Source organism: Meira miltonrushii, assembly GCF_003144205.1.
Source record: "Meira miltonrushii strain MCA 3882 unplaced genomic scaffold FA14scaffold_5, whole genome shotgun sequence".
Lineage (NCBI taxonomy): Eukaryota > Fungi > Basidiomycota > Exobasidiomycetes > Exobasidiales > Brachybasidiaceae > Meira > Meira miltonrushii.
In genome coordinates, this window is record NW_020289947.1 from 212,526 (window position 1) to 238,529 (window position 26,004).

The following is a 26,004-nucleotide window of genomic DNA, read 5'->3' on the forward strand; positions in this document are numbered from 1 at the left end:
TCATTTGGAATCGGATATAATTATGATCATTTCGGCTTGAACGGAGATAGATTCACAAACTTGCTTTGACGCCCAAAAGAAACCCTTTGAACAGATTCAGGGCACAGTAAGGTGAAAGATCATCGTGATGGTTTTTTTTTTGAGGTTGCTAATGATATGACAAGAAAAACATCTTTTTTGTATCGCCTATAATTCAGTTAATCATCTCGTAATCCAAAGTGATACGTTCATTTGTTGTGATTGCATGGTTCCTCCACACAAGGCGCAAGAGGCGTTGAACCTGTAGAAATGGTAACCTTATCTGTTGTGCCGACATTTGCTACGCCTGTCTTAGTCTTTAGATGATGCAAAGAGTAAAGAGAGAATTAGTAAATCAGATTAATCGGCCATGGAATGCTTTGAATTCACTCACAGCAGGTGTAGGTACAGCTGATACTACCGAAAACAAGATGGTGATGGCAGCTAAGATGATATAGACGTTCTTCATAATATAGAACTGAATGTTATTGGTGCGATTCAAAATGAGAATATGGTAAGAAAGCGTAATCCTCACATCTTTTTTTCTAAATATTTATACCCATCCTACCGAATTTCAAAAAAGGGAGACAATAGGAAATGATGTAATGTAAGGAACCTTTTCTCCGTTTGTTTCGGCTTCAAAAAAGGGGCGTGAAGGCACGTTCATTTCCGAATGGCTTCTTGGAACCGAATGCCTCGGATATCCGTCATCATACTAAACATGCTATGGATAAATTCATCCAAGCACGGCTTTGATCGTTATTCAAGATACATTATGAACCGAGGCGTATTCGATGTGATAATGTACTGAAATGCGTCATTTGGCAAGTACACTATCACTATCACAATGTGCATCATTAAAGTCTTTCCTCTTAATTTCTATACTTAACCACAACTGGACCACTCCAACATATCTGCGGCCATAGAACCGTGAAAGTACCGCATCCTGTCCGATCTGCGAAGTCAAGCACGGTATCGCCTAGTCAGTACTGCGGTGGGGGACCACGCGGGAATCCTGGGTGCTGCAGTTCTATTTTCTGTTTTTTGTATGCTTTTTAGAGAATGGTGTAAAGATGATATTATGTTGAAATGACAAGATTGGCTTTTCATTAATAGATAGTTTTTAAATTATGCCTTCAGCAGCCTGCAACCGCATATGGATCTGTTGGCTGAGTAATAACATGACGACCTCGCGGTTCAAACTTGAAGTTGTCATTATCAATCATCTGAGAAAGAGGATTGTAAAGAACGCAGCTTTGAGCATGGATTATTAAGAAAGCAGACTTTACATATTCACTCACCAATGACATTGGAGCAGCTCGAGATGGAGCAAAGATCATACTGATTACCAAGATGAGGTAAAAACAAGTAAATTGTTGTCTCATTGTAAGATGATTACGTAGGAGTGAAGTAGAATTTGATCGATGGTGTAGATGGTGATCAAGAAGGAACGATGCCAGATAAAGCACATAGGAACTGGAGTTCAATTTGAATTCATGAGACAAAAAAACGTACGATCGATCATCATGGCGCGGTCACGCCAACACTTTTTGGACTCCGAGATTAAGCATATTACTCTGTTTCAGGAAATGATTGTTGGAGGACACGTTCAGGTCCAATCACTCTTCGGCGCCGTGAATGATCCGTGCAAGTGATATTAAGTAGATTGTAGAGAGTCGTGCAAAACCAAGGTAGGCAATACTATCTTTAAGTCATTCATTGGATGCTACAAAATTGCTTTGTATGATAATGTACACAATATGAGTGCAGTTTTTTACTGCTCTTTGCGCTTTTGTAAGGTCGGATCGTCATCTTCTGTCAGAATTTGAGTAATCTTGTTCTTGACGATTGGCGTGAGAACATAACTTGAAAGTAGCAAGAGGGGTATCAGAATCATGAAGAGGCTCAAACTGGTGTGCGGTATAAATCCTAGATACACCGGCTCGAGTATCAAATGAACGGGAACGGGTGAAACAATCTTGCTTGTCGGACTGCCATCCATACTTGCTGAATTGGATGGATTGGTCAATGGCTCAATGTACCATTCTGACAAATTCAAAAACATGTCCCAAAGGGAAGATGAGCCAGACTGTTTGCTAACAAACTTCGGCCTTCTTGGCGGAATGGGCAATGCCTCAACATCAACCTGTAAATGAACATATACCCTAGGGCAAGGCCAATAGATTGCATCGATCAAATCCTGTTCTTCCGTTCTTCGATTTTCGTCAAATTCATGTTCGTTTGCTTGCCATCGTGCTTTACCGGCTGCTAACATAGAATGAGGCGTATGTAAGTTTGCTTGAACTTTGATTGGAAAATTTGCCGACCAATCCACACGAAATGTGAATCGTTTGGAATACGTATACCATCCAAGTCGTTTTGGCAACATCTTTAACCAAAGATCTCGTGGTGAAAATTGTGATTGAATATCTCGACTGATCAATGGGAACCCGCTTGAATGTAGATCTGATGGCAGAATTGAAGTTGTTGCCTTGCGAGTTGATAGCGATCGATCTGCACTTGAAGCGGAAGTGTCGAAATCCATCATCTCTTCCATTTCCTTCACATCTTCCAAGTCCAATGCAATCCAAACTTCCGGTTCATTGACAGGATCTAGGGAGAACAATTGCACACCCGTCAACGATTTCAAGCTTGGCCAATCTTTACTTAATTGTCTTGCCGCCCTTTCTTGTAGATGGCCATGTTCGTCTGCTGCGCACATGATCGGCCCAAAGTTGAGAATCTCATTGTTAGCAGAGACGTCTGGGACGAGAATGAGGGCAATCATCGATAGTGCCAAAAGTGCCAAAGATGTCAAAGATAGACGTTTCTGTTTAAGGAAAAAGAGATGCAAACCAAAAGAATTGAATATATTACAGAATGGAGGAGAAGAAGAAAAGTTTGTTTCAGAATACAATGTTTTCCTTAAGCTTTGCTTGGCTTTCTCACCTTGGCAGAATGAGATTTCTTGCGTGCAATTGGTGCTTTCGCACCTCCTTTCTTTTGATTCGGTTTCAAGGACACTTTGCCTTTTGTTCCACTTTCCGAAGCGACCGATTGCATCTTCAATGATGCTCTTTTGGCGTTCTTTTTTGCCATTCTTCTTGCTTGTCTTTCGGGATCTGCCTTCTTCTGAGCAAGCACAGCAGCTTTGATCGGATCACTGGGCTTCGGATCATGATTCTTGATAAATATAGTAGTCATTTCGTTACGCCTTTGAATTTTAGTCGTTACTTTGCCCGTTGGTGATTCAGCGCCACGATCGTTAGCTGTCTTTTGCCTTTTAGCGAATGGCGATGTGCCTCCTGGAGTAGGCGCTCCAGTACTTCTACCTCTGTCAGTACCCTTAGCTTTTGGAGTTCCGATAGCATTTCCCTCGTTCACATCACGACTCCTCTTGAATTGAATCACATTACCTTTGGGTACCTTGCAACGCGATACACGGAGTGGGCGTCCTTTCAACTTCAACTTTCGTCGGAATTGCCCGATGGGTGTAGCGGATTTACCTGCTTTGGCAGCAGCAAGGAATGCTTCTTCAGTTTCATGCATTGCCATGATTTCATCCACACATGCTGCATCAATAAATTTGACATATCCAAAACCTTTGCCCATCTGTGTTGCAGAATCACGAATGATACGAACATCTTGTACCCAAGAAGGCTGCTCTAGCACTCGAGATTCTCCGTACGCCTTCTCAGGTGTAGGAAGCTTTGTGCATTGGCTAAAGTCCAGCTTTGGTATAGCGGGAGGTTGGCCACGTTCATCAATCATCAAAGCATTAAAGAATGTCAAAACTTCTTCATCCTTTGTCTCGAAGTCCATATTACCAACAAACGCAGTCCTCCTTCTACTTTCCTGATCAATACTACCGCCTCCGGTAGTTGCACCTAGCATACTTCCATCAGCTGTCTTGATCATCTCTAGTCCACTTCGGATTAGCTCTGATGGCAATAAGGCTGTCACAATGTCCACACGAAGATGCCGTCCTTCGAATGTTGTGCCGTGCGCAGATCGAGCCAACAAAGCAGCCAAAGCTGGTGCTGTCAGATTTTCCACAACACTGTCATCATTCTGTTCCTTAAGAGTAGCTAGGCGCTTTTCCGTCAAAGGGGAAAGGGTGATGTACGCATTCACAGTATCTGCCTTTTCGTTTAATTGCTGTGTGATGAAAGCGACTTTCCTCTTTTGAGAACCAGTCAAGAAAGTCTGCTTTTTCTCCTTATAGTCGCCCGTTGCTTCGTTTTGAGCTTCCTTGTAGGCTCTGCTTCTCTGTCTCTTTTTCATCTTGTTATCTGCTTCTTCTTGATTACGTGCTTCATAATCATCTGTCGGCTTTGAAAAAGGAATGGAGCGTAATCGGATAGACTGGATGTGCGTTGCAGATGGGTAGGGACTCTGTTCAATGAGATGCTTTTGTAAGGCCTTCAGCCCAGGTCTTGACTTCACCAATGAGATAGGCAGATTACCAACGAAAATGCTTCGACGGTCCCGAGCTTCTTGTGGTTCATCATCGATTGCTTTTCTCTTTTTCTCTTTCTTCTTGGCATTCTTCGAGAGTAAAGTCTCATGAACAAGTTTTGATGGATCGGACTCTGCTTGGCTGTCGTCATCTTCTTCCTCAGAGAGCACAATAGATTCTCCGTCATTAATCTCAATAGTTGTCGGATCCTCTTCAAGCATGGATTCATCTTCTTCCTTTTCTCCATCTGATCCCTCTTCCCCTTCTATCAAGCCTTGATTTTCCGCATCATTCTCATTTGTATCTTCCTTTTCGAGTTGAGCCGCTTTTGAAGCCGATGCCTTTGAATCGGAGCTCTTACCTTTTCTGGTTTTCGAAGTGGTTGCGACATTTGTATTTGTGGAAGCAGAAGCGGCACTAAACAGTGCGTCTAACTCCGAATCAAAAGAAGGTGGAGCCGCACTTTTGGTTTGCCCGGACGATTGCTTCTTTCCATTTTTAGTCATCCTTGCCAATTTATGACCGGATCGTCAATTTGAGTAAGGAAAGGAATGATAAAGATGAGAAGTAAGAGGTTACCTTGTCTTGCTTGTCACTTTTTTTGGGCGTTTCATCTGTCGGACTAAAAAAACAAAATGGGCCGTCGCGTGTGTTTTATTTTAGAAAATTTCGACAGAAATTGTGCACGTGTGTATTTTCTCATCTTTGCACCATCATCATCATCATCTTATGCCAAACAATAATTTAGACAGCGCCCGGCGCCATCAAAAATGTGGGTGAAGATATACCAAAAGCCGAACATGGAAGGCTGTGTTCCGCATCGTAAGTATTCCATGAAATTATCAGAAACGCCAAGACGAAATTATTTTGTGTGTAAAGATGTGTGAAAGAATTCAATCTCCTACCAACAAAAGCGGAGAATGAAAAATGCTTTTCGGAAATGGTGCTTTGAATTTGTCAGTTTTTGACTCCGTGATACGGATGCAAAACAGCAATTTCAAGAAGAATTTGACAAGACATGAAGATAAGAATCACGCATTCGATAGCACTATAAAAGGTGAATGCCTTCAAAGATTACACACCCTGCTTAAACAATGCCCTCACCCTTCACATTCTGACCATCATGCAATTACCACAAGAACTCATCGATGGCATTTTAAATCCTGATGGAAGTAACATCGGATCATTACTCCAGCTCGATGGATATGTTCATTCCATCTTCACGTTCGACTTACCCAGATCCTACTTTATGCTTTTGATAGCAAGTGCTTCTTGGGTTGGCCTGCTTATCCTTTGTGGTTTACCAATCTTTATCTTTCGCATTTATCGAAAGAAAATTTGGCTGATTCGCTTCATTCGTCGACAAGAAGGCGTTTACATCGTTCCCAATGCAATCACATCTTTTGTCATTTGTATTACTTTATTTGGCATTTGCTGGGTTGTCACTTGCACGATGGAAGTTATGGCTTTTATGATGAAGTACGATATCCTTCAAAATGCTCTACCTGCAATGCAAATCTTATGTTGGTGGCCTTTGTTAAGCGCAATCTCTTGTGTGGCTTGGGGCTCGTTCTTCTCGATCGGCTGTCTCGATTCTCCAAGAGCACTTCATCGATGCATTCCACGACCTTTGATCCTCAACATTTTATGTTTAGGTTCGCCTTTCTTTGTCGGTTTGGTACAGATTCCACTGGCCATTTGTTGCCAATTGGGTTTGAGGATGAACCTAAAAACCTACCACAGCTTTCATCAACGTATTGTAAAAGCTGTAGACGATTCAACAGTTGGAACTCATCCTTTCATTTTGGATTCAAAAGAAGGTAGTGAATTATTCGATATGGCAACCTCAATATTTCATAGAGCCAAAAGATCCGCAAGAATGTATAGGGCTTCTTTTGCGTTTTGGTCAATTCTTTCTTTAACGTTGCTCATCTTTTATGCAATCGTTGGATATCAATTAACCCTTCGACTTTATCAGAAAATGCGTCAACATTATTACTCCCTCCAACCTTCTGAAAGGCGTCAACTTAAATCGTGGCATTCCTTTATGCGAAGTTTACATTGGAAGAAGGTCGTAATTCCTGCAAAAGTGAAAAAGATATTTTCTAAAAATTCAAAAGGTATTATTCCAAGAGTGGAAAGACGGCCTGACAGTCTCAATTTGTACGCATACGATCAAGAGATGATAGGCAATACTCACTCCGACGTTGTTCATCCAAGGTCTTATTCACCTTTTCATCGCTTATCTGACTCGGCTGACAAGCATCCTAAACCGGCAGAATTATTCGTGCGATCAATTTCAGAATTGCAGATCCCCGCACCCATAACACCTCAAACGGTCTGTCAGAACACAACAAAGGGTAGGATGGAAATGTACAAGTATTCTCGTCGTTGTTGGATCAGCCTGACGATTTTGTATCTTAGCATCTTAATGGCTTTAAGTATCTTCACAAGCACTTCGATCTTATGGAGTTTGCAAGTCGTTTCAATCGTGAACAAAGGGCCAATCGCTATGGGTCATTTATACGAAAGAACGCACTTGGTTTCTGCTTGGAATTGTATCATCTTTGGTACTACCGCTGCTTTCGCCATCATTTCTCGTATTTTCGATCCTGCTCCAGAAGGCATGGTACAAATCAGAGCAGAATCAGAACACCAAGTAGGACAAGAAAACAATGATCAACATCTTACTGCAATGCAAGTCATTGCAGAAACAACAACAAGACCACCAGCCAATACGTCATTGCAACCATCAATTCATTCGGTTTATCAGCCGACTGAAGCAGCAGCAATGGAAGGTATTGGTTTATCTTACTTTAGCATGGATGCTGAAGATACTCCTCGTAACGACTTTAGGCGGATTCAACATGGGAGCATATGCTTATCGTGTGATAATTTGGATCGCTTAGATCGTTTGGAAGAGTGTATCGATCTGAACAGCAGACATGCAGCATGAATCGAAGTTCACTTATTTCACAAACGGTTATCAGTGCTGGCACTGGAGATACACGAAAGAGACTACAATACTATAAAAAATTTCATATTTGTCACTTATCATTATGAAGGAGACATTGTAACATTTAGCACCCAATGATCTAAATCTTGCACATTGAATGGGTTAATAAATTTATTCACGCTCTCACAGTTGATAATTCTAGATTAAGTTGATTGAATTGAAAAACTATCAAAGAATAGATTAAGATGATTGAAATGAGTAAATACAAGGTAGTAAATTAAGACCAAACACCAAGAGTTAGTAGATCTTGTAAAATCAATGCTACAAAGTAGACCTCAATCAATGAGGGGTTTATGAGAATAAGAGTAGAAGATACGAAAAAGATCTTGAAATGTGAATAGAAACTGTTTGTTCAGAGGATACATTGGAACGTGGTGCTATGCTTCGACGTTTACTTTGCAAAGAGTTTCAAGGCGATATCTACTTCTTGCATGCTTTGTTTTTGCAATTTGGGGTAGGAATGATTGAACCACGCTTCTTCTTGCAAGATTCACCGTTACAATCTGAGGCCGAAATAACAGAATCATTGATCTTCTCTTTGGGCATTTTGGGCAATGTTCCTTCATCTTCACCACCGAATCGTTTGCAGAGTCTTCCATGACCGCACTTGACCGTGTTCGAAGGGATCGGAGAACGCTTGCTTTCCTTGTCAAAGGTCAAAGCTCCTTTGTTTTCTTGAACAAGTCGTTTACAGCGTGGTCCACTGAAGCAAGTGTTTGAATCAGCATCAACCGAGGCACGCTTACTTTCCTTGTCTGAGGTTACGTATCCTTCCTTTCCGTGATCAAAACGTTTACAGAGTTGTCCACCTAAGCATGTACTTAGATCAGCATCAATTGATGCACGCTTGCTTTCTTTTGATAAATCTTCTTCTGTTTTGCTACCAACATTACGATTGCATACTTTCCCAGCAGCGCACATAGTTGATTCGCCATTGGCATAGGTATAGGCACGTTCTTCGCCAGGAAGAGAATCTTCTGCAGTATGTAGACCATGAGCACTCTGTTAAAAGGCAACTTCATTCTTAGTGATGAAAGAATAGTCAATAATTTGTTTTGATACTCACCAATTCAGAACAATTGACTTGCAAGATCAAAAAGGACATAGCTAACACGGTAAGGAAGAATGTGATACTTTGAACAGTTTTCATTTTGGAGCCTTGATTGTTGAGCTTTGAGATGTAGATTTTATTTTTGCTGTAAAATGTTGAGAAGTGGGAGTGGATGGAGAAATATGGATGGAGAAGCTAACAAGAATCTCTTCTTTTAACCTTTTTGCTAGCAAATTGTTCCGTGCTACATCTTGCCATACAAAGTGTGCTGTAGCAGAAGCCTCATTCAAGAAGCATCAAAAGAATACTTCGTGCTGAAAGGCGAAACCTTTAGTTCAAGATTAAACAAAAAAAACGGAGGCCGTTAGTGTATTGAATGAGAGTTTAACCCTCTGCCACCCGCTAATCCAAACAAAAACTCTGTGCGGAAATCTCGGCACGTTTTTTACAAGATCCAACAATTGAAAAATGACTTGCAATGGATTTTCAATAGAAACATCATCCAATTAGATCCCAGAATGGTCTTTTGTTAAAAAGCGGAAGCCGCACGTTGCCCGCAAATCTTAAAAAACCTGCTATAGTCAGATTTTCTCGGTGACCGCCGGATCTGAAGGAAGAGGTAATATGATCTTTCTCGAGACACTTGATGACACTCATATCAAGATGATGATCTGAAAGTTATGACATGAAAGAAGAGATTATGATTAAAAATAGAAAGAACAAAAATAGAAGAATCATAAATCAATAAAATGAAAATCAAGTCAAGAGTATAATGACAACAGCAAAAAGTAGTAAAAATAGAAAAAAATCTGAGAAGAAAACAAGACCAGCGATACAGCCTATTGGGGAGTACTCTTCGCTTTGGCTTTGTGAATACCATATCCGATACTGCGAACTCCACAAGCTGCTCCTGCAACGCACGTCCAGAATGCTGAAGATACAGCATCAGAATGTTTACCTTGAGCAATAGATTCCCTTGTACTTCTTGCAGCTTCTTTTGTCCAACCTGCAGCAGCTTTAACATCATTCTTTGCAACTTGTGCACGCGATTGATGATATTGTCCATTCTTTACAGGTCGCGCATCTTGTTGACCAGTTGATGAAACACCACTTGGATGGATCGGTGTGCTAGGACGACGTGTAGGAGAACTATTGCGACTACCAGTCGGAACAGGTGTTGCCAAGATTTGTTCCATTAAAGCATTGAAGAGGCTTAAGATAAAAATAAAAGCGATCACTTTGATTTGCATCGTGAAAATAGTATTTTCTGATTGATGTTTAAAGACAGGTATAAAAGTAGGTAAATCTTCTCTTTTCAAACCTTTCAGTTCGTCACTACTGCAGTAAGTTTGTATAGCCCTTGAATATGTATACACAGATTCGGGTATAAATACGCTTGAGCTACTTGAAGAGAGAGAAGGTGTAAACTCAAATCCATCGCCATCGTGGCTTTGACTTATACAATTTTTCATCCTACGTCTTCCCTGCGTGTACTTTCACGCAAGGGACTCCCCGTTTAAACCAATGCAAGATCGGATAAAACTTTTTCCGTATCCAGCGAGGCTATGATTCAGGCCTATCATCAATCTTTTGCCCCTAAAATTTTTTCAGTATCCGAGGCTATGATTCAGACCTATTATCAATCTTTTGCTCCTCTTTTTTTATGCTGAAAATTACGTATATCACTCCCCGCCTTGGTAAAAGCTGTGAAAAAGCACCTCACTCAATCAGCACCCAGAATGGTGAAAGGGGCGGCTCGCTTTCTTCTCTTTAGCCAAAAAAAGCCTTGAAAACCCCTTCAAAGTAGATGGACCTCTTTAGTAAGCCTCAAGGGAATCTTTTCTGTTTATGTACAATCAAATGATAATTTTAAATGATAGAATTAAGGAGAAGAAACCATGAAAACTATGCCATAAACAAAATAAAGAGATCGAAGTAATGTTAAAGTGAAATCATGATTAAAAATAGATTGAACAAAATAAGGAAAATTGGAGATAGAACGTAACAAAAAAGGAAGAAGAATATAATGACAAGAATATGAAGTAGTAAAAATAGGTTAAAAAGAACCTGAAATTGAAACAAGAACAAAGATATAGTTTATTGGGAAGCATTCTTAGCTTTGTTTTTGTGATGAGCATATCCGATACCGCGAGCTGCGCAAGCAATTCCTTCCAGGCACGTCAATCCTACCCCAGCTAATGCCGTACCATATTCGTGCTTTTTAAAAGCATTACCGGTATCTCTCGCAATACCTTTTGTCCATGATCCAACGATATTAACATCATCCTTTGCAGTAGCTGCACGTGATGTATGGTATTGTTTATTCTTTACCGGTGGCGCATCTTGTTGACCAGTCGAGGAACCACCACCACTTGTATGAGTCGGTGTGCTAGGACGACGTGTGGGTGAATTATTACGACTACCAGTTGGAATAGGTGTTGCCAAAATTTGTTCCATTAAACCATTGAAGAGGCTTAAGAGAAAGATAAAAGTGATCAGTTTGATTTGCATCGTGAAAAAATCTTTTCTATTATTCACGGTGCTTCTATTGATTGATGTTCGAAGAGAGGTGTGAAAGCAGGTAAATCTCCTCTTTATATACCTTTCAGTTCGTCGCTACTGCAGTAAGTTTGTATAGCCTTGGGTATGTATGCACGATCTCGAGTACAAATACGCTTGAGCGGCTTGGAAAGAGAGAAGGCGTGTACTCAAAACCAACGCCATCGTGGCTACGTTGAAGCAAGAACACTAATACAAGGTTTCTGCCAACGTCTCCCCTGCATTTATTTTACATAAGAGACTCCCCGTCTGAAACCAGTGAAGGATTGATAAGCATTCTTCTGTGTCCAGCGAGGCTACAATTCAGGCCCATTGTCAATCTTTTGCCCCTCTTTCTTTATGCTAAAATCTATGTGTATCACTCCCCGCCTTGGCAAAATTCCTAAAAAAGCACTTCACTTATCGCTCGATCGGAACCGCGACTGAAGAAAAGTGCGGCTTCATTCTACTTTTCAGTCAACAGACCCCTGAAAAGTATATCAAAGTGATTGGACCTCCTAGTAAGCCTCAAAGAAATGTTTTACAATTACGTACGAACTGATGATAATCTTAAATAATAAAATTATAGACAAAGAAATGATGAAAACTATGCCGCAAACAAGATGAAGATACTGAAATAATGGAAAGATATACAAATCTTGTGAATGAATGAAAACACTTAAGGGTTGAAGCTAGTCTTGGAAGCAACATGATGATATGCACTCCTAATTTTTTCCTTTGCACACACCATACCGGCTTCACAGGTAAGTACAGAATCGATAACAGCGTTAGGGTCACCTTTTTTGATTTTATCAACTGTATCTTGCGCTTTAATTTTCGTAATTTGCCCAGAAAGCTTAGAACCTCTTGATGCATCTTCTGCTCGTGATGAATGGTACACTCTACCTTTACTTGCAGAGCGATTGCTGTACGTTGCGTGCTTCCATGATTCGGTAATTGACCGCCTAGTAAAGGAGCAACCATGGCAAATGTTTCAGCCAATAAGAAGTTTAAAACGCTTGAAGCGATGATGAAAGAAAGAACCTTGAAGTGCATTATGTGGTAAAGCTATCTATTGATGATGCTTGTAGAGTAGGATCTTTTTTTTTCTAGAAAGATTTCCTATACTATACTTTCTGGTCACCCAGAAAATGTATAGTTTAATATTGCGTGCCAGAATTGTAGCTCCCCGAGAGATGCATGGAATTCGAGCCGACAGAACAAAGACCCGGACTACATAGTCTTGCCTCGAAAGCGGCTTACATAGTCTTGGCTCGAAAGAAGCATTGTCTCTTTGGTAAGGGGCGACAATCAAACTATATCCTACACATACCTCTCCCACTTTATCATGTTTTAAATCACTGCATTCAAGTAAGCAGTGACGAACGCAAAGCTGTGTTACTCTTCCTTTCTAACTAAGTTGAATCTAAAGCGAACACCCGAAGGTGGACGGAAGAGAATTAGGGTTGAGCTTTGAAAAATGAAAATACAGGAATCAGCAATCGCTACCAGCAACGTTACTAAGATATCATAAATTATATTTTCACTTGCATTCAGTATATTCGGTAACATGTAAGATATGTCTAAATACGTTGCAAAGAGCTCAATAATTCTGTAGCCTAAAATCTAAGCCAGTATGTTCAATGATGAAATTGAAAGAACGAAAGTAGAAGTAGGTAATAAACAAGATAAGAGATGATACGGTCAGAATGTGAAGTAAATTTGCTTACGGCTAAGTTTGGAAGCAGTATCATGGTAAACACTTTTCACTTTATTCTTTGCACAATTCATACCGGCTCCACAGGCAGCTGCAGTGCTATAAGCAGCTTCTTTGAGGAAACCCTCTTTCAAATGATAAGCTGTAATTCTTGCGTTTCCTATTGCTCCTCTTACCCAATCTTTAGACAATTGCGATGACGTATAAGCCTCTTTAGAATGATATGTTTTACCTTTCTTCATTTGATAACTGATCTCGGAATGGTCGTCAGACTGAGCAGGTGAGGCAATTGCTTTAAGTAGTAAGCAGCTCAAAATGGTATAATGGATGAGCAATGAAATAGTCTTGACCTGCATGGCATACAAGATTAAACGATCGAAGCTGTATCGGAGGCAGTTTATTGAGAATGTTGTGTACTATGTCATTTTCTGTCACCCAGTATTGTAGTATTTTGAAACATCATGTCGTTTGCGTGCCTAATCGTGCTCAGCCTAAAGGGGCGTCGTCAGGTATATTGAAGATTTCGGTTGACGCAAAAAAAAACCAAGATTCAACACAATCCTGCCCCGAGATACATAAACGCAATGTATCTCGTACGCTGAATGTACTTCGTCTCTTTCATGGTGTTATGAATTGTTGCGTTCAACGAATAGTGACAGACGTAGATCACGAATGTTTATAGCCCTTTTAAAATAGCACAGCATGACACAGCCATTATGTCATATGCTGAAAGTAGGTTGTAAAAGATAGAAGTAGTCAAACTGTATAAACGAACAGATGGAATTACCAAAGAAAGAAATGGATTTCTTCATGGATTGCTGCTAGCCCTCGAAGCAACACGATGATATGCACCTTTCACTTTGTGCCCTATACATGCCACACCCGCCTTACAAGCAGATCCGGCACTAGAAGCAGCTTCTCTCAAATTACCTTTGCCTAAATTATAAATCGCATATCTTGCATTTCCTTTTGCTGTTCTTGCCCAAAGTCGGGAAGCCATCGCTGATACATTTGCTTTGAAAGAATGGTATTTTCTGCCTTTTGCCGCTGAGCGACTGGTTGTAGATTGGGTGCTTTCATGAAGAAGTCGGCCAGGAGTACTGCTAGTGGGACCAGGTATGGCAAGTGTGCCCAGTTCATGAGGAGGAAAGCCAAGATTACTGACAGTCGGAGTAGGTAAGGCAATCGTACTAGCCAATAAACAGCTCAGAACGCTTAAAATGAGGAAAAATGAGATGCTTTGGACCCGCATTAGTGAAAGGGTGAATGTTTGATGAGACATTTAGGGCAGTGGCAATTCTACGTTTTGGCATTTTAAATACCTTTTCCTGACCCAGCCTCATAGTGCAGCATCCAAACATGTTCACCCCGAGGGGGCATTGTGAAAAGCTTGTACTATTCTCGTAAGCTATGTACAGCTCATAACTCATCAAAATGATCAGTACTGCTTCTTTATATTTGCTATTTCCTATAAATGCATTCAACACCTTCACGAAATCTGAATGATACTGTTTTCCTTCTATCAAGATTTGGCCTAACATTTCAGACTTATAGAAACCGTTAATGCATGGAACATACAAGGTAAAATATGTAAGGAACATATATAGAAATCGGAGGTAGTGAAATAGAAATGGTTGAAAAGCTTTGGTAAATCAGAAGCAGTCTTAGCTTTGTGTCCATGAAAGAGCAATGTCCGTTTATTTGTAGCCCCTAAACAATATCTTAGTATGAAACATCAACGATCTTATCTAATGAAAAGTAAATTGAGACAGGAAGACATAGCAAAATTGTATAAACGATCAGAGAGGACTAGCAAAGTGAGAAACGGACTTGTTCATGGTTTGCTGCTAGTCTTGGAAGCAGCACGATGATAAGCACCTTTCATTTTATCGCTTGCGCACGACACACCGGCGACACAAGCAGATACAACTCCAGAAACAGCCTCTTTATATTTACCTTTGCTTAAATTGTGAGATGTATAGTCTACGTCTCCTCTTATCGCTGTTGCCCATACATGAGAAGATGTCGATGCTTTCTTTGCTTTTTCAGAATGGTACTTTGCATCTTTCTTTATACTGCTGCGAATGGTTGTAGGTTGTGTGCTTCCACGAGTTGGCGATTGATTACCTGTTGGGGCAGGTACGGCAACTGTTCCATCAAGTAAACAGTTTAGAATGCTTAAAGTGAATAAGAGTAAAACGATCTTGATCAGCATAATGCGAAGTACGAATCAATGATGAAGAAATGGGGGGGGGAGTATCCTTGCAAAATAGAAACTTTATTTTCTACTACGTAAGAGAAATTCTCTTATGTATACCTTTTGCAAGCTGTGTAAGATGTGTGGGTCCCGAAAGGGGCACATAAAGTAGAAGGAAGATTTTAGATGCCACCAATGAAATGTTCTTGCCCCCGAGAATAACTGAGGGGCGTCTTGATTCCACTTTTTTACATTAGAACCCATTTATTCTTCAACTTCATCATGCTGTGATCGCTGAAAGAAGAAAATGATGAAATACAAGTGTATGCTAGATTCAGCCTCTGCTCACCTAAAGTTGGTACTAGCACGCGAATGTGGACAAAATGATCATTAACAAAACAAAACAAAAAAGAACGGACTGAGAGGAAGGATGCATAATTAGATAAATGCTACCCGGAACATTTCAAAGGAAAGATGGTTCGCACTCTTGCTCGCTTCAAGCCAGATCAGTAGCATGTATGTATGCTCATCATCATCTTCTTGCAGCTTTTAATTTCGTTCCTCCATGATTGGAACGCTTGTTGTTTGTTGACGACGTGCTCGTTCCACTTGTAACCACACCTGCGACATTCAACATTTCACCGTAAGCTTTATGCTTTTCATCACGTTTTTGCGGTTTCCAAGGGTTGATCGGCTTCGGAGACCATTTTGGTTTGAAAAGCGGTCTTGGTTGCGGTTTTGGCCAGAAATGTGGTCGAGGTTGTGGTTTTGGTTGCGGTGGAGGTGCTGATGGTAACATTAGATTGTAATGTGGAGCTTTGGTGTCTCGTTTAAAGAAGAATACATTGAGATTGTACTTCTTTTCCATCAATTCATTTTTCCAATCAAGGTCACCGGTACCGCTTTTAAAGACATTCTCAGCACGTTTGATCGGCAAGGGCTTTGAATTCTTTAAAGAGATTGGAATTCCGTCAGTAAGGTCATGCGAGTCATTTTGTCATTTTCTTTGACTTACAATAGGTAAACAATGAACGGAGATTTGCAAGCCAAACAAAAGGCAGATTGACAAACCGAAAGAGAAGATCGAAAACATTTTGGGGTCGAGGTAAAGAGGGAAAGGGTTTGAAGGGAAGGATCAATACAGAACGGCATCCTAGATTGCGCTATTAATAGGAATTCAATGGATGTTTTTGTTTCACTCTTCCTTATCATCGAGGAAGAAAGAAAGAAAGACTACCGAGAATGAGAAGCCACCTTTTTGGCGTAACAGGGTATTTTGGCGCTCATTTGTTGCTATTCATAAGAAAGAGAAAGCGGAGCGCCTTTCTTTTTTCAAAAGCACTATTCAAGGTGCAATGTCATTAAGGCCCATAATGAAACGCATACTGAAGATAATGCATGCGGCTTTTGAATGAAAGACAACTTACGCCTTCTTTGTTCGAATTACAAGTTGAGGTCACAACCGGAGCCATACTTTACGGCCAACAACTCAGAATGATGGCAATTGACCATTCGCACGATAAGTACCGTTCCGTGTTTTCATTCAGCATTGAAATTCGACGCCCGTCTTGCTCGGACCGCGAGTCCGGTGCCATTGCCAAGCTTGACAGATCACACCTCCCCCACCATCATCACCATCATCATAGACCTTGTTAAGCTCACACGCTTCATTCCGCCACGGAAGCATAACTTGAATTTAAGTTCCGAAATGAAGCATTTCTTTTCAGATACGGCTGTCATCCTGCCGTAACACAAAAAACACCGCGCTGATCTGCAGAATGAGAATGATGATGACCTCTGTCTTTCAAAACTTTAATTGTATTGCACAAGCTGTGTTTCAATGACACCCCCTTTTTTGTTCGTTGCGCAGCGCATCCAAGCACAGGCACACGCTGACTTTCTTCTTTCAGCCCAGCAATGTTTACAAGAATGCAGGACTGATTGCATGCAAGATTTGAATTTAAACTGTGCTTGTTTGTTGTGTGCAGGAGCTAAAATGCACTCAAGCTCTTCCCCCCTCTTTAAGCCGGCGCCGACGCTGTGCTGTGACAGGCAACGCGTGACAATTTATGTGTACCGTGTCAATGTTAATTCCGACTTTTTGACTAGCATTCACGATTATAGTGTTGATGATCGATTCAGATTAACTCTCTTTTGATTGATTGATCTTCCATCCAAACACTCCGCCACTCACCATCACAAACAGAAGGGGGCTCGCTCATGAACTGAAAAGCTAGAAAGGAAAATTCATTTCGATCAAAGAAGAGAAAGAAACGCTTTTGATTGGCAAGGGCCTCCCTATTTAATTTCGAAGGCCTCTGTGTTTCATCCTCTTTAAAAACATCATCAAAGAAGCGGAGAAGCGCAACGCAACGCTTTGATCGATTGATTTTCACGCCATCCGTTCTCCGCGCGAGGTCCGATTCACATTCCTTTTCCGTTTCATTTCAAACGTCGTTATCGGTTTTAACTTCAATCATCCTGAACAAAACCGACATCCATCCTTGGAGCTTGACTTGATGATCGTGTCAAACTCACACAATACAGTCATCCAATATGAGTGCAAGAAAGGAAGAGATGATGATGGACGAAAGCATTTCACAATTAACATCAAAGATGCCAACACCTCCGCCTAGGCCTGCCTCTTTAGCATCTTCAACGAGAAGTTCAAAAAGATCTTCAGCGGCATCCGTAATGACAAATCCAAATACAAAACATTTCGAAGGTGATGCTCCCCCCACGCCAAGTATAGCCGAATATTATACAAATGGCGCTGCAATAATACCATCAATACCATCACCAATCATTTCACAAAGGCCTTCTTCTAGTTTTATGTCATTAGGTGATGAATTAGCTTTGGCAAATCAACAAGAAATCGCCGCTTCTACACGTTCATCAATGGCATCAACATCCGCAAATGTAATTCCACGAGATTATGCCATTCATCAACAACAACAAACCGAAAGGGTGAATCATAGCAATAAATCATCGCGCCCTTCAGCTATAACAAGAGCGTCAACTTCTTCATCCATCTCGAATGGCTCTTCAGGAGTAAAGAGAAAACCCAGCAAACAAACACAGAGAGCCAGCGAAGGACCTACAATTGTGATTGGTGTTCGGCCTTCTGGTGCGACAAGCAGTAGTGACTACAGCTCTTATCGATCATCCCGAACACACTCTTCCAATTCCGAACATCAAAAACCACAGCGGCCTCCCAGATCGCATCGAAACTCAGACAACGGCAGAAGGGAAAGACAAGGTGCAATCTCACCTTCTATCGATCCTTCAGTAAAAAAGTCAGGAAGGCTAAAAAATACGATGCAAACAAGTGTTTCGTTCGTTTCAGAGCTTTCGAAAGCATTTTATATGCTTTGGAGTCAAGTTCTCTATCCTCTTTTGATTGCGATTCTAGGGAGTCTGAATCTTACGCGGAGTACCGAAAAGCATGCAAGAGGGGAGTTCCAATCTGTTCCAGAGAAGAAGCAAGATAACAACAAACAATCATCAGATCAATCTTTTGCGGAGAAGTTCAAATTCGCCCTATGCACGAGCAATCTTTTGACGACATCGCTTGCTATTTCTTCGTATGATTCACCTGTGCCAGAGACGAAGAAGGATGAGAGCGAAGCGGAAGGAGAGGAGCTTCCCACACCAACATCTATCATTGACTTTCGACAGATCAAAGGTGTGCTATCAGAGGGTGATCTTGATCCGCTCGCTGTTGCTTCTTCGAATTCGTCCCAGATACAAATGTCGAAAGGAGCTCAAACGCTGCTGAAAGGTTGTGCGCTCGCGGTGGTATTCCTAATACCTTTCAGTGCGTCGAAAGATGTTTGGATGCGAAGCACACTGCTCCTGACAAGTGTCATGTGGGGAATTGTAGCAGTTTTTGGGGTGAGGACGTTGACATCGATCACATACGAACTTTCACACACTCCAACCGGCTCTTATCGACCTAGCCTGTACGACTCCAATGCTTCAGAGGACAATTCTGGTGAAAGACTGACTGATCAGCGTAGGAAGCAGATCAGAGAAGGTATGCAAAACAGAGTGGTCAAATTAATCAAAGCTTGCAAATCGTTCGATATCGAATGCAACAAAGCACTGGCTGCAATTCAAGAGACTGAGTTAATCTCGCGAGGATATAAGATCTCTCATCCTTTGCCGCCAATTTCTCGCATCGAACTTTCGAACACAAAAGCACCTTCTTCACCTCCTAGAATACGCAATGGATCTTTGAATGGACTTCCTCTCGGTTCAAGAGCAAGCTTTAACGCCCGTCATCTGAATGCCAACGGATATGGCCAAACGTCAAACCTTCCAACTGCTGAAAGTACCTCCCTGGAACCTGTACGTATGGCCAGGTTGCGAAAGTCACTTGCGAATGCTTTTGAGGATGTGAATGGTACGATGAAAGATGCAACACTTGCTCTGAAGCCGCTTGGAGATCAGACTGAAATGAATCTTTTGCGGGAAATGTATGATTTAGATGCAAACATCAACAGAAGATCCGGATCTTTCCTTGCAGAGACGAACGATTCAACGATTCAGAGAACGAGTTGGAATTCACGCGGGATCACGCCAAGTGATTTGACTAGACCATCTTCTTCACTCACAAATGACGATCAACAATCCAGTCCAAGAACACCGCAAAATCGAGATTCGTTATTAGATAATTCTTTGTTGGACAGATCATCATCTTTGCGTAAACGTGAAAGTGGTGGTGGATTATGGGATACGCCTTCGAGTATGTCTGGAAGTGTGGCAAATTCAATGGCTGGCGTACGACCCGGATCAAGATTGAGTTATATCTCGGACAAATCGCCTACTACTGTTACTTCGTTTACTGGACCAAATCAAAACGGTGCATTGAAACGATTGAGTTATAGTTCAAACGGTAGCTTGAGCGGAGGCGTAAGCACGGGAGTGAACGGATCATCACCTTTTCGAACAGCTTTGCAGCCAACAACACGAACTGGCTCTGGACATAATAAACGTCAAGGAAGCGTTCAATTGGCTTTGCATGGTCTGAGCGATGATGCAAGGTCTCCTTCACCTTTTCCCTTGAGTGCAACATTGCATGCACCAGTTTCGCCAAATATGATCACCTCAGTCGATGGTCATAAGATCATTTCGTTGAAAGAATCTTTTGAACAAATGCACACGATTCGTAAAAGAGCTTTGTGTAGCTTGCTTGCTCTTGATTTCTCATTGAATGATGTTGTGCAAATCGAAGCATCTACGATCAAGTCCACAAGACGATATTGGTCACAAGTTGGACGCATTTTGAATGGCTTATCGGACTGCTTGACTGGGCTGTCTGAAAGTGTTAAAGCGGATCTACAGAAGGAGATCAGCATTTCCAAAGATCATGGGCAAAAAGCAGAAGATGTTCTAAGTGATGCACCTAAAAGAGATAGTTCAGGACATCTAATCGATTATTCCGGCTTCCAAGATCGTTTGATCGCAATGGGCGATTCACTTCGTAGCGTTCAGATCAAGATGAGACTTTGTGCGGATGATTTGCAAATGCGTGGATCTGCACCTTTGCATGGGGACTTATCGGAAGAGAACAGTAGTACAACATCAGGCAGCGAAAAGAGAGCATCTTCTTCTACCGAGATGATGTTTGGAACGATTCGAGAGGATTTATTGCAGCTTTCGGCTGAATGGGAAGCAGCTTCCAAGATCATGCGTGTTCATGGTCTAACACAAACGGACAATGCTGTGAATACTAGTGTTGACTCAACAGGTGGATCTTCAACTACATCCTCCATCACAAATACTGGCAACTCTTCCAACACGACAGCAGGCACTTTATTACTCGAATCGCCTCAAGAAGCAGAAGAGGATGCGATGCGTGAATGGATAAAGAACCAGAAAGCTCATCTTGCCAATGATGTAAGTTTGGAAACGACTGCAATTGAAGCCGGAATCAAGCATATGCTGGAACAAGGATCTAAGACGCGAGAGCAAGGAGCGAATAAAGAAGACGAATTATCATCGCTTTTGTTGAGATCAACTTCACCTCAACACCTACCTCCGCCCGGTGTGGAGACTGTATATGAAGATGTTGCTCTTCCAGCGGCAAAGAAGCAGCCTTCTAATTTATCAAGAGAAGAAAGGATTCGATTGATGAAAGAACAAAGGAACAGTGATGCACAACAATTGGCAATGCATGCAAAACAACGTACTTCAGGAGGTGCTGAAATGACAAATGGAATGATGAGCGAATTGCGATCAGTAATGAAGATTCGTAGATCGGCAATCATTGATGGTAAATTACAACAAAGATCTGACATTGGCTCGCACGGTGAAGACGAACTTTCAAGTTCGGAAAGATCAAATTCACCTGCAACGCCAATCATGCAATCTTCTTATAGTGCAGATACACCATCTTTACGTGCCGAATCGGCAAAATCCCATTTAATGCAAAGCTCTCAAGGTTCTCATTTACAACGTAGGTCTGCCAGAAGTGGAAGTAGCGGTAGACCAAGTCTTTCTCTTTCTTCGCCTGTTTCAGAGTATCAGCAAGGTGGTTTTGCTTATGGCTCACAACGGCAATAAGTCACTCTCCTCTGCGAGGAGAGCTTTTGATTAAAGGCAACGATACCATGTATAGGAAAAATATGTATATATAAATAAATATGTAATGGGATCTATTGGGCTTTTAGCCGGACTACTTATTCAGGTCATTCTTTGTGTTCCACCTTTGCCATGCACCAGGACCGAATTCTTTACGATGAGCTGAATCACGTTTTGCTAAAGCATCATCCAAAAGTCTTGCGAATCCAACAGCTTTTTCATCTTCAAATTCACGTGTGACAACTTGAACGGCAAAAGGTAAACCATGAGAATCTTTTGCATTAAATCGTTTAGCAAGATCCGAAGCAACCATATTTGACGTTTTCTTTTCATCTTTTTGTCCGTTCCATTTTTGTTTAACAGATGCAGAACTTTTGACGTCATCCAAATTCTTGTCAACCCTTGTGACTGGAACAACGGTTGCAGGATTTCTTAAAACGTTATACAAAATCGTTGCTGAAGCCAAAGGAGCCAAAAGGGTAGAACCATAATGCGGTAAAGCAGAAGTTGCTTGAACAGGACAAACGATTGCGTCCAAATTATGTGAATTCCATACTCGCTTTTCGAAATCTTTCACCAATCTTTCACGTTGATGTTCATGTTCGACAAACTTTCTTGCTGAATCATTTGCGATGTTGTTCAGGAATTGACTTGGATAAGGATCACGTAAGACCCAACGAGCAATAGATCCTATCAGTGCTCGAATGAATGAATGGTTTGGTAGAATCAATGCTACCCATAACGCACGATCGATCCAATCTGCGCCCAAATGGCGTTTGAGGAAATCGTATCGGGTAATAGACGTTAATCCGACAAAGGTTTTGAATGTATCAAAGCTTTGCAATTCACTTGGTTGCAATTCGATCAATTCTATATTGACACCTTTGTTGTTTGACGTATCAACATGGTTCCGCAATGCATCTGTGACGATTTCCATCGATCGTAGACTGACTGGTGTTTGTTTGATGTATCCATCACAGGCATACCAGCCAATACGGATCGTCTTTTCTCCTCCACTCTTTGATCGCTTTTCTGCTGCTTGCAAAGGATCTAACCAAGATTCTTGTAAAGGCATGTAAGGTAAGATTTCCATTCCGTATGATCTTTGAACATCACGGAAAGAGACTGCACGTTCTTCAATCTCGTTCATAGGAGGGTTCATCGTTTTGGTGAACAGGCGTACCAAAAGATCCAAATCCTGCACGCTTCTGCACATTGGACCAGCGACAGACTTGATCGGGGTAGGAGAGGGCCCAAATTCAATACTACCCGCTCTTGGCCATGTACGACCGTTTGTAGTCTTTAAAGCATAAATACCGCAATACGATGTAGGGATACGTAAGCTACCACCAATGTCCGATCCAATACCAAATGCTGAACCACCGATGGACAACAATGCTGCTTCACCTCCTGAACTACCACCACAGGTATGTGCTGAACTATACGGATTTGTTGTTTGACCCCATGCTGGATTTCTACATTCAAAGTTCAACATCGTTTGTGGAACGTTTGTCTTTGCGATACAAACACCACCCAAGCTAAACGCAATCCTTGCAATGGCAGCTGATTCCGATTGAGGTTCTTTCTTTAGCCATTCCGAATAACCTGTAGCCGATCGTTTGCCTTGCAAGTGATATTGATCTTTTAGTGAGAATGGTATACCATGCAAAGGACCGACAAGTTTTCCATTCTTTGCAAATTCATTATCTAACTCTTCTGCTCGTTCTAGAGCTTGTTGAAAGTTTACCTCTGTTAAACAATTCGTTTGTTCATGTGCGATGATTGCTTGTCGAATAAAAGTTTGAACGATTATCGTACTTGTCCATTTCTTTTGTTCTATGCCTTTTACCAAATCTTCAATATTGCTCGATAAAATCGATGTACTTATACTCGCATTGTTTGGAGTATATTGTTCGGATAGGATCTTACGAGCTTCTTCGATTAAAGCATCACGTTCAGCATGTCTTGAACGAATGAGTGATGCATTTGAATTGAATGGCCATACCATCTTGAGCGAATTGAAGATGAGATGAAGGTGGGTGATGTCCGAATGAATGCGAGCAACAGTTTATATACAACGACACACCTTAATCGAAGCCTAATGCTTAAATCTTATTCGTGGCTCTTTAGCTTGCATGTATGCATATTAAGCCGGGCTCACTCCAACCCCGCGCAGCGCATTGCTCGCGCTCTGTGTTCCCCGCATAATCAATCGGCTAAATCAATTAGTCTTAACCGGATACATAGCTTAAAAATGGCGGCGCTGCGATTAACCGAGAAAAATAAACAACGGCTCAAAATAACTCCTCGGCTTCTTTGTCTGCGGTCATGATGACTTGTTATGCATTGCAATAAAGGATTGATGAAATACATTTATAACGAGATTGATATCGAATCAAAGCTCATCGTGGAACTTCTTACTTTCTTTTTCTTTCAAGTCATGATGATCAGGAACAGGTTCCATATCGATCACTCGATCTTGCGAGAATGGGAATTGAGCATCATCATCACGTTCGAACGGATTGATACGATCCTTCTTTTTCATTCTTTCTTCAATTAATTCAATCATTCCTTCTACTTGAGACCGTTGTTCAGGCGTCATCACGTTCAACATCTTTTCTCGATCATTCTTCATTTGATCTAAAAGCCATTCTTCACTTTTCCATGCTTGACGGGCTGCTTCCGTTGGATCTTTACGTAAAAGTTCTTCGGCATCTTTTTGTGCTCGTGCAAAGTCTGATCCTAATGTCTCTTCCCAATCCTGTGGTGCTTCACCTGCCATCCATTTCTCAAATTGTTTCATCAATGCTTCACTCTTGCGTGCAAATGGCTCTGCTTTGCTCTTCACTGTCTTGGCTGTTGCTTCCTGTACTTGATCTTGTGCTCCGCGAGCAGCATCAAAGACTTTTTGTGAAGCATCGTCATACGCTTCTGATGCAGCATCCGCCAAGTTGCTTGCAGCGTCCTTGATCTTATCCAAGAAAGAACCACTCTCTTCACTTGTTTCATCATCCTTTACATCAGGATTGAACAATTTGGAGAACTTTCTTGTCTTATCACCTTCTTCTTCCGCTTCTGCACGTAACTTATCCGCTAGCTTTCCTGCTTTTTCAATATCAAGCATCTTGCCTTCCCAAGAGTCTTTGTGAGGTTCAGATTCATCAATGATAGGTTCATCCTTTCCATCATCATCCACAGTGGCTTGTGAAGCTTTCTTACTCTTTCCAGATTTCTTTGAATGAGAAGAAAGTGGCTTTTGTGCTTTCCATTCTACAAATCCGCCTTCAGGTACTTCTTCTTCTTCAACCACCTTTCCGTCATTCTTGACAAATCTTCTTGCAGCATCAACGGCTTCGTCCATATTGCTCTTTGGCTTCTTTGCTTTAAGTCCTGGTTTGGCTTTCTTTCCTGCGCCCATCTTTGGTGCAACTTCATCTAGCCATGCTTTTATCTTGTGATACTTCAGTGCACCCACATACGTCTCAAAATGACCTTTTTCCAACTCTTCATTTTCTTCGCGACTTGGCAGGATCATCAAGACAGGAAGTGTTTCTTCGGTGGGGATGTCGATACCCAAAATCAAACGGCCTTGCGAGCGCACCAAGCCATCATCTCCTCGCATGAATGCAAAGTCGATAGTTTTGCGGAAGTCCAATGCCAAAGAACGATAAAGAGGAGAGGACTTGGATTTGGTTGTGAATAAGATCACTTTTGGTCTATGCGGTGCTTCATTCACCCAATTTCCCAATTCTCCACCGGACAATTTACGTGCTCCCATGGGAAGTGTATCTTTTGCGAATTCAACAAATGCCTTTGCAACCCTTTCGCCACGATAATCACGCGGTAAACGTTTCTTTGTTGCAGGGAAGAGTTTTACGGTTGGAAAACCTTGAACTTGATATTGTGCACAAATACCTTTATTTGTATCTTGATCACAATCAATATTGGCAAATTTTACAATGCCATCAAGATTGACAGCAGCTTTATGGAATTCGGGTGCCATATTTTTGCAATGACCGCACCATGGTGCCGTAAAGGCTACCAATGTTGGCTTTTCGATATCCAATACTTCTTTCTTGAATGAAGATTGACTTAATTGAACCACGGGTGATTTTGCGGGGAACAGAGCAGCATTGATTAAGGCAGGTAATACAGCTGCCATGCACACAACTAATGCAATCATGTTGGAATGACCCATGACTGCCATCTTGAAGTGTTGATCGTAGACGATGGTGTGTGAGGTGAAGAGAGAAGGCACGCTGGCCGATGCAACCTTAATTTCATTCTTCTTTCCATTCAACAGGCGCACGCTCCACGTCACGCTTAGAGGGGTTATTGAGTGTATATGCTTAAGCAGAAGCCGAGAAGCTTGTTTGCGTAAGAAGCGGGGCTAGGGGACGCCTTTCTTCTTAAATCACAATTG

The 26,004-nt window shown here is 41.5% G+C and overlaps 10 protein-coding genes across 10 annotated transcripts; 2 read left to right on the top strand and 8 right to left on the bottom strand.

The window, feature by feature from the left end:
- Window positions 1–7: 7 nt before the first annotated feature.
- FA14DRAFT_162275 (uncharacterized protein) lies at window positions 8–524 on the bottom strand. Its single transcript, XM_025499510.1, has 2 exons — window positions 413–524; window positions 8–335 (listed from the first exon to the last, which is right to left on the bottom strand). Exons 1-2 carry the CDS (start codon window positions 485–487, stop codon window positions 228–230), a joined length of 183 nt encoding a protein of 60 aa, XP_025352251.1. The 5' UTR covers window positions 488–524; the 3' UTR covers window positions 8–227.
- A 1,203-nt stretch (window positions 525–1,727) lies between these two features.
- On the bottom strand, window positions 1,728–3,323 carry FA14DRAFT_168953 (uncharacterized protein). Its single transcript, XM_025500178.1, has 2 exons — window positions 2,968–3,323; window positions 1,728–2,848 (listed from the first exon to the last, which is right to left on the bottom strand). Exons 1-2 carry the CDS (start codon window positions 3,220–3,222, stop codon window positions 1,793–1,795), a joined length of 1,311 nt encoding a protein of 436 aa, XP_025352252.1. The 5' UTR covers window positions 3,223–3,323; the 3' UTR covers window positions 1,728–1,792.
- A 241-nt stretch (window positions 3,324–3,564) lies between these two features.
- On the bottom strand, window positions 3,565–4,698 carry FA14DRAFT_126732 (uncharacterized protein; the record flags this gene model as incomplete). The annotated part of the gene is made up of 3 exons (XM_025496759.1): window positions 3,565–3,890; window positions 3,948–4,253; window positions 4,329–4,698. Coding segments are annotated over 3 exons (1,002 nt in total), but the record flags the coding sequence as incomplete, so codon positions are not given.
- Window positions 4,699–6,620: 1,922 nt separating this feature from the next.
- On the top strand, window positions 6,621–7,528 carry FA14DRAFT_162278 (uncharacterized protein). The gene has a single exon (XM_025499511.1). It carries the CDS (start codon window positions 6,660–6,662, stop codon window positions 7,431–7,433), a length of 774 nt encoding a protein of 257 aa, XP_025352254.1. The 5' UTR covers window positions 6,621–6,659; the 3' UTR covers window positions 7,434–7,528.
- Window positions 7,529–7,913: 385 nt separating this feature from the next.
- FA14DRAFT_181873 (uncharacterized protein) lies at window positions 7,914–8,643 on the bottom strand (the record flags this gene model as incomplete). Its single annotated transcript, XM_025501145.1, has 2 exons — window positions 7,914–8,495; window positions 8,560–8,643. 2 exons carry the CDS (start codon window positions 8,641–8,643, stop codon window positions 7,914–7,916), a joined length of 666 nt encoding a protein of 221 aa, XP_025352255.1.
- Window positions 8,644–9,383: 740 nt separating this feature from the next.
- FA14DRAFT_181874 (uncharacterized protein) lies at window positions 9,384–9,794 on the bottom strand (the record flags this gene model as incomplete). The annotated part of the gene is made up of 1 exon (XM_025501146.1): window positions 9,384–9,794. The coding sequence occupies one exon, from the start codon at window positions 9,792–9,794 to the stop codon at window positions 9,384–9,386; it is 411 nt and encodes a 136-aa protein (XP_025352256.1).
- An 847-nt stretch (window positions 9,795–10,641) lies between these two features.
- Window positions 10,642–16,089, bottom strand: FA14DRAFT_181875 (uncharacterized protein; the record flags this gene model as incomplete). Its single annotated transcript, XM_025501147.1, has 7 exons — window positions 10,642–11,017; window positions 11,083–11,089; window positions 12,813–13,091; window positions 13,691–14,013; window positions 14,701–14,976; window positions 15,590–15,945; window positions 16,012–16,089. 7 exons carry the CDS (start codon window positions 16,087–16,089, stop codon window positions 10,642–10,644), a joined length of 1,695 nt encoding a protein of 564 aa, XP_025352257.1.
- Window positions 16,090–17,353: 1,264 nt separating this feature from the next.
- Window positions 17,354–21,619, top strand: FA14DRAFT_83289 (uncharacterized protein). Its single transcript, XM_025502964.1, has one exon. The coding sequence runs from the start codon at window positions 17,553–17,555 to the stop codon at window positions 21,561–21,563; it is 4,011 nt and encodes a 1,336-aa protein (XP_025352258.1). The 5' UTR covers window positions 17,354–17,552; the 3' UTR covers window positions 21,564–21,619.
- Window positions 21,210–23,729, bottom strand: FA14DRAFT_150060 (amidase signature enzyme). Its single transcript, XM_025497420.1, has one exon. The coding sequence runs from the start codon at window positions 23,587–23,589 to the stop codon at window positions 21,676–21,678; it is 1,914 nt and encodes a 637-aa protein (XP_025352259.1). The 5' UTR covers window positions 23,590–23,729; the 3' UTR covers window positions 21,210–21,675.
- A 105-nt stretch (window positions 23,730–23,834) lies between these two features.
- On the bottom strand, window positions 23,835–25,816 carry FA14DRAFT_162281 (thioredoxin-domain-containing protein). Its single transcript, XM_025499512.1, has one exon. It carries the CDS (start codon window positions 25,786–25,788, stop codon window positions 23,977–23,979), a length of 1,812 nt encoding a protein of 603 aa, XP_025352260.1. The 5' UTR covers window positions 25,789–25,816; the 3' UTR covers window positions 23,835–23,976.
- Between the last annotated feature and the right edge of the window lie 188 nt (window positions 25,817–26,004).

What these genes read in the sequence shown, in the direction of transcription:
- FA14DRAFT_162275 (XM_025499510.1), bottom strand. Translation starts at nt 487, where the DNA reads ATGAAGAACGTCTATATCATCTTAGCTGCCATCACCATCTTGTTTTCG. An exon ending in CAGCTGTACCTACACCTGCT is followed by an intron (nt 336 to 412) that starts GTGAGTGAATTC and finishes CATCATCTAAAG; the next exon opens with ACTAAGACAGGCGTAGCAAA.
- FA14DRAFT_168953 (XM_025500178.1), bottom strand. Translation starts at nt 3,222, where the DNA reads ATGACTACTATATTTATCAAGAATCATGATCCGAAGCCCAGTGATCCG. An exon ending in AGAAATCTCATTCTGCCAAG is followed by an intron (nt 2,849 to 2,967) that starts GTGAGAAAGCCA and finishes TTCCTTAAACAG; the next exon opens with AAACGTCTATCTTTGACATC.
- FA14DRAFT_162278 (XM_025499511.1), top strand. Translation starts at nt 6,660, where the DNA reads ATGATAGGCAATACTCACTCCGACGTTGTTCATCCAAGGTCTTATTCA.
- FA14DRAFT_83289 (XM_025502964.1), top strand. Translation starts at nt 17,553, where the DNA reads ATGAGTGCAAGAAAGGAAGAGATGATGATGGACGAAAGCATTTCACAA.
- FA14DRAFT_150060 (XM_025497420.1), bottom strand. Translation starts at nt 23,589, where the DNA reads ATGGTATGGCCATTCAATTCAAATGCATCACTCATTCGTTCAAGACAT.
- FA14DRAFT_162281 (XM_025499512.1), bottom strand. Translation starts at nt 25,788, where the DNA reads ATGGCAGTCATGGGTCATTCCAACATGATTGCATTAGTTGTGTGCATG.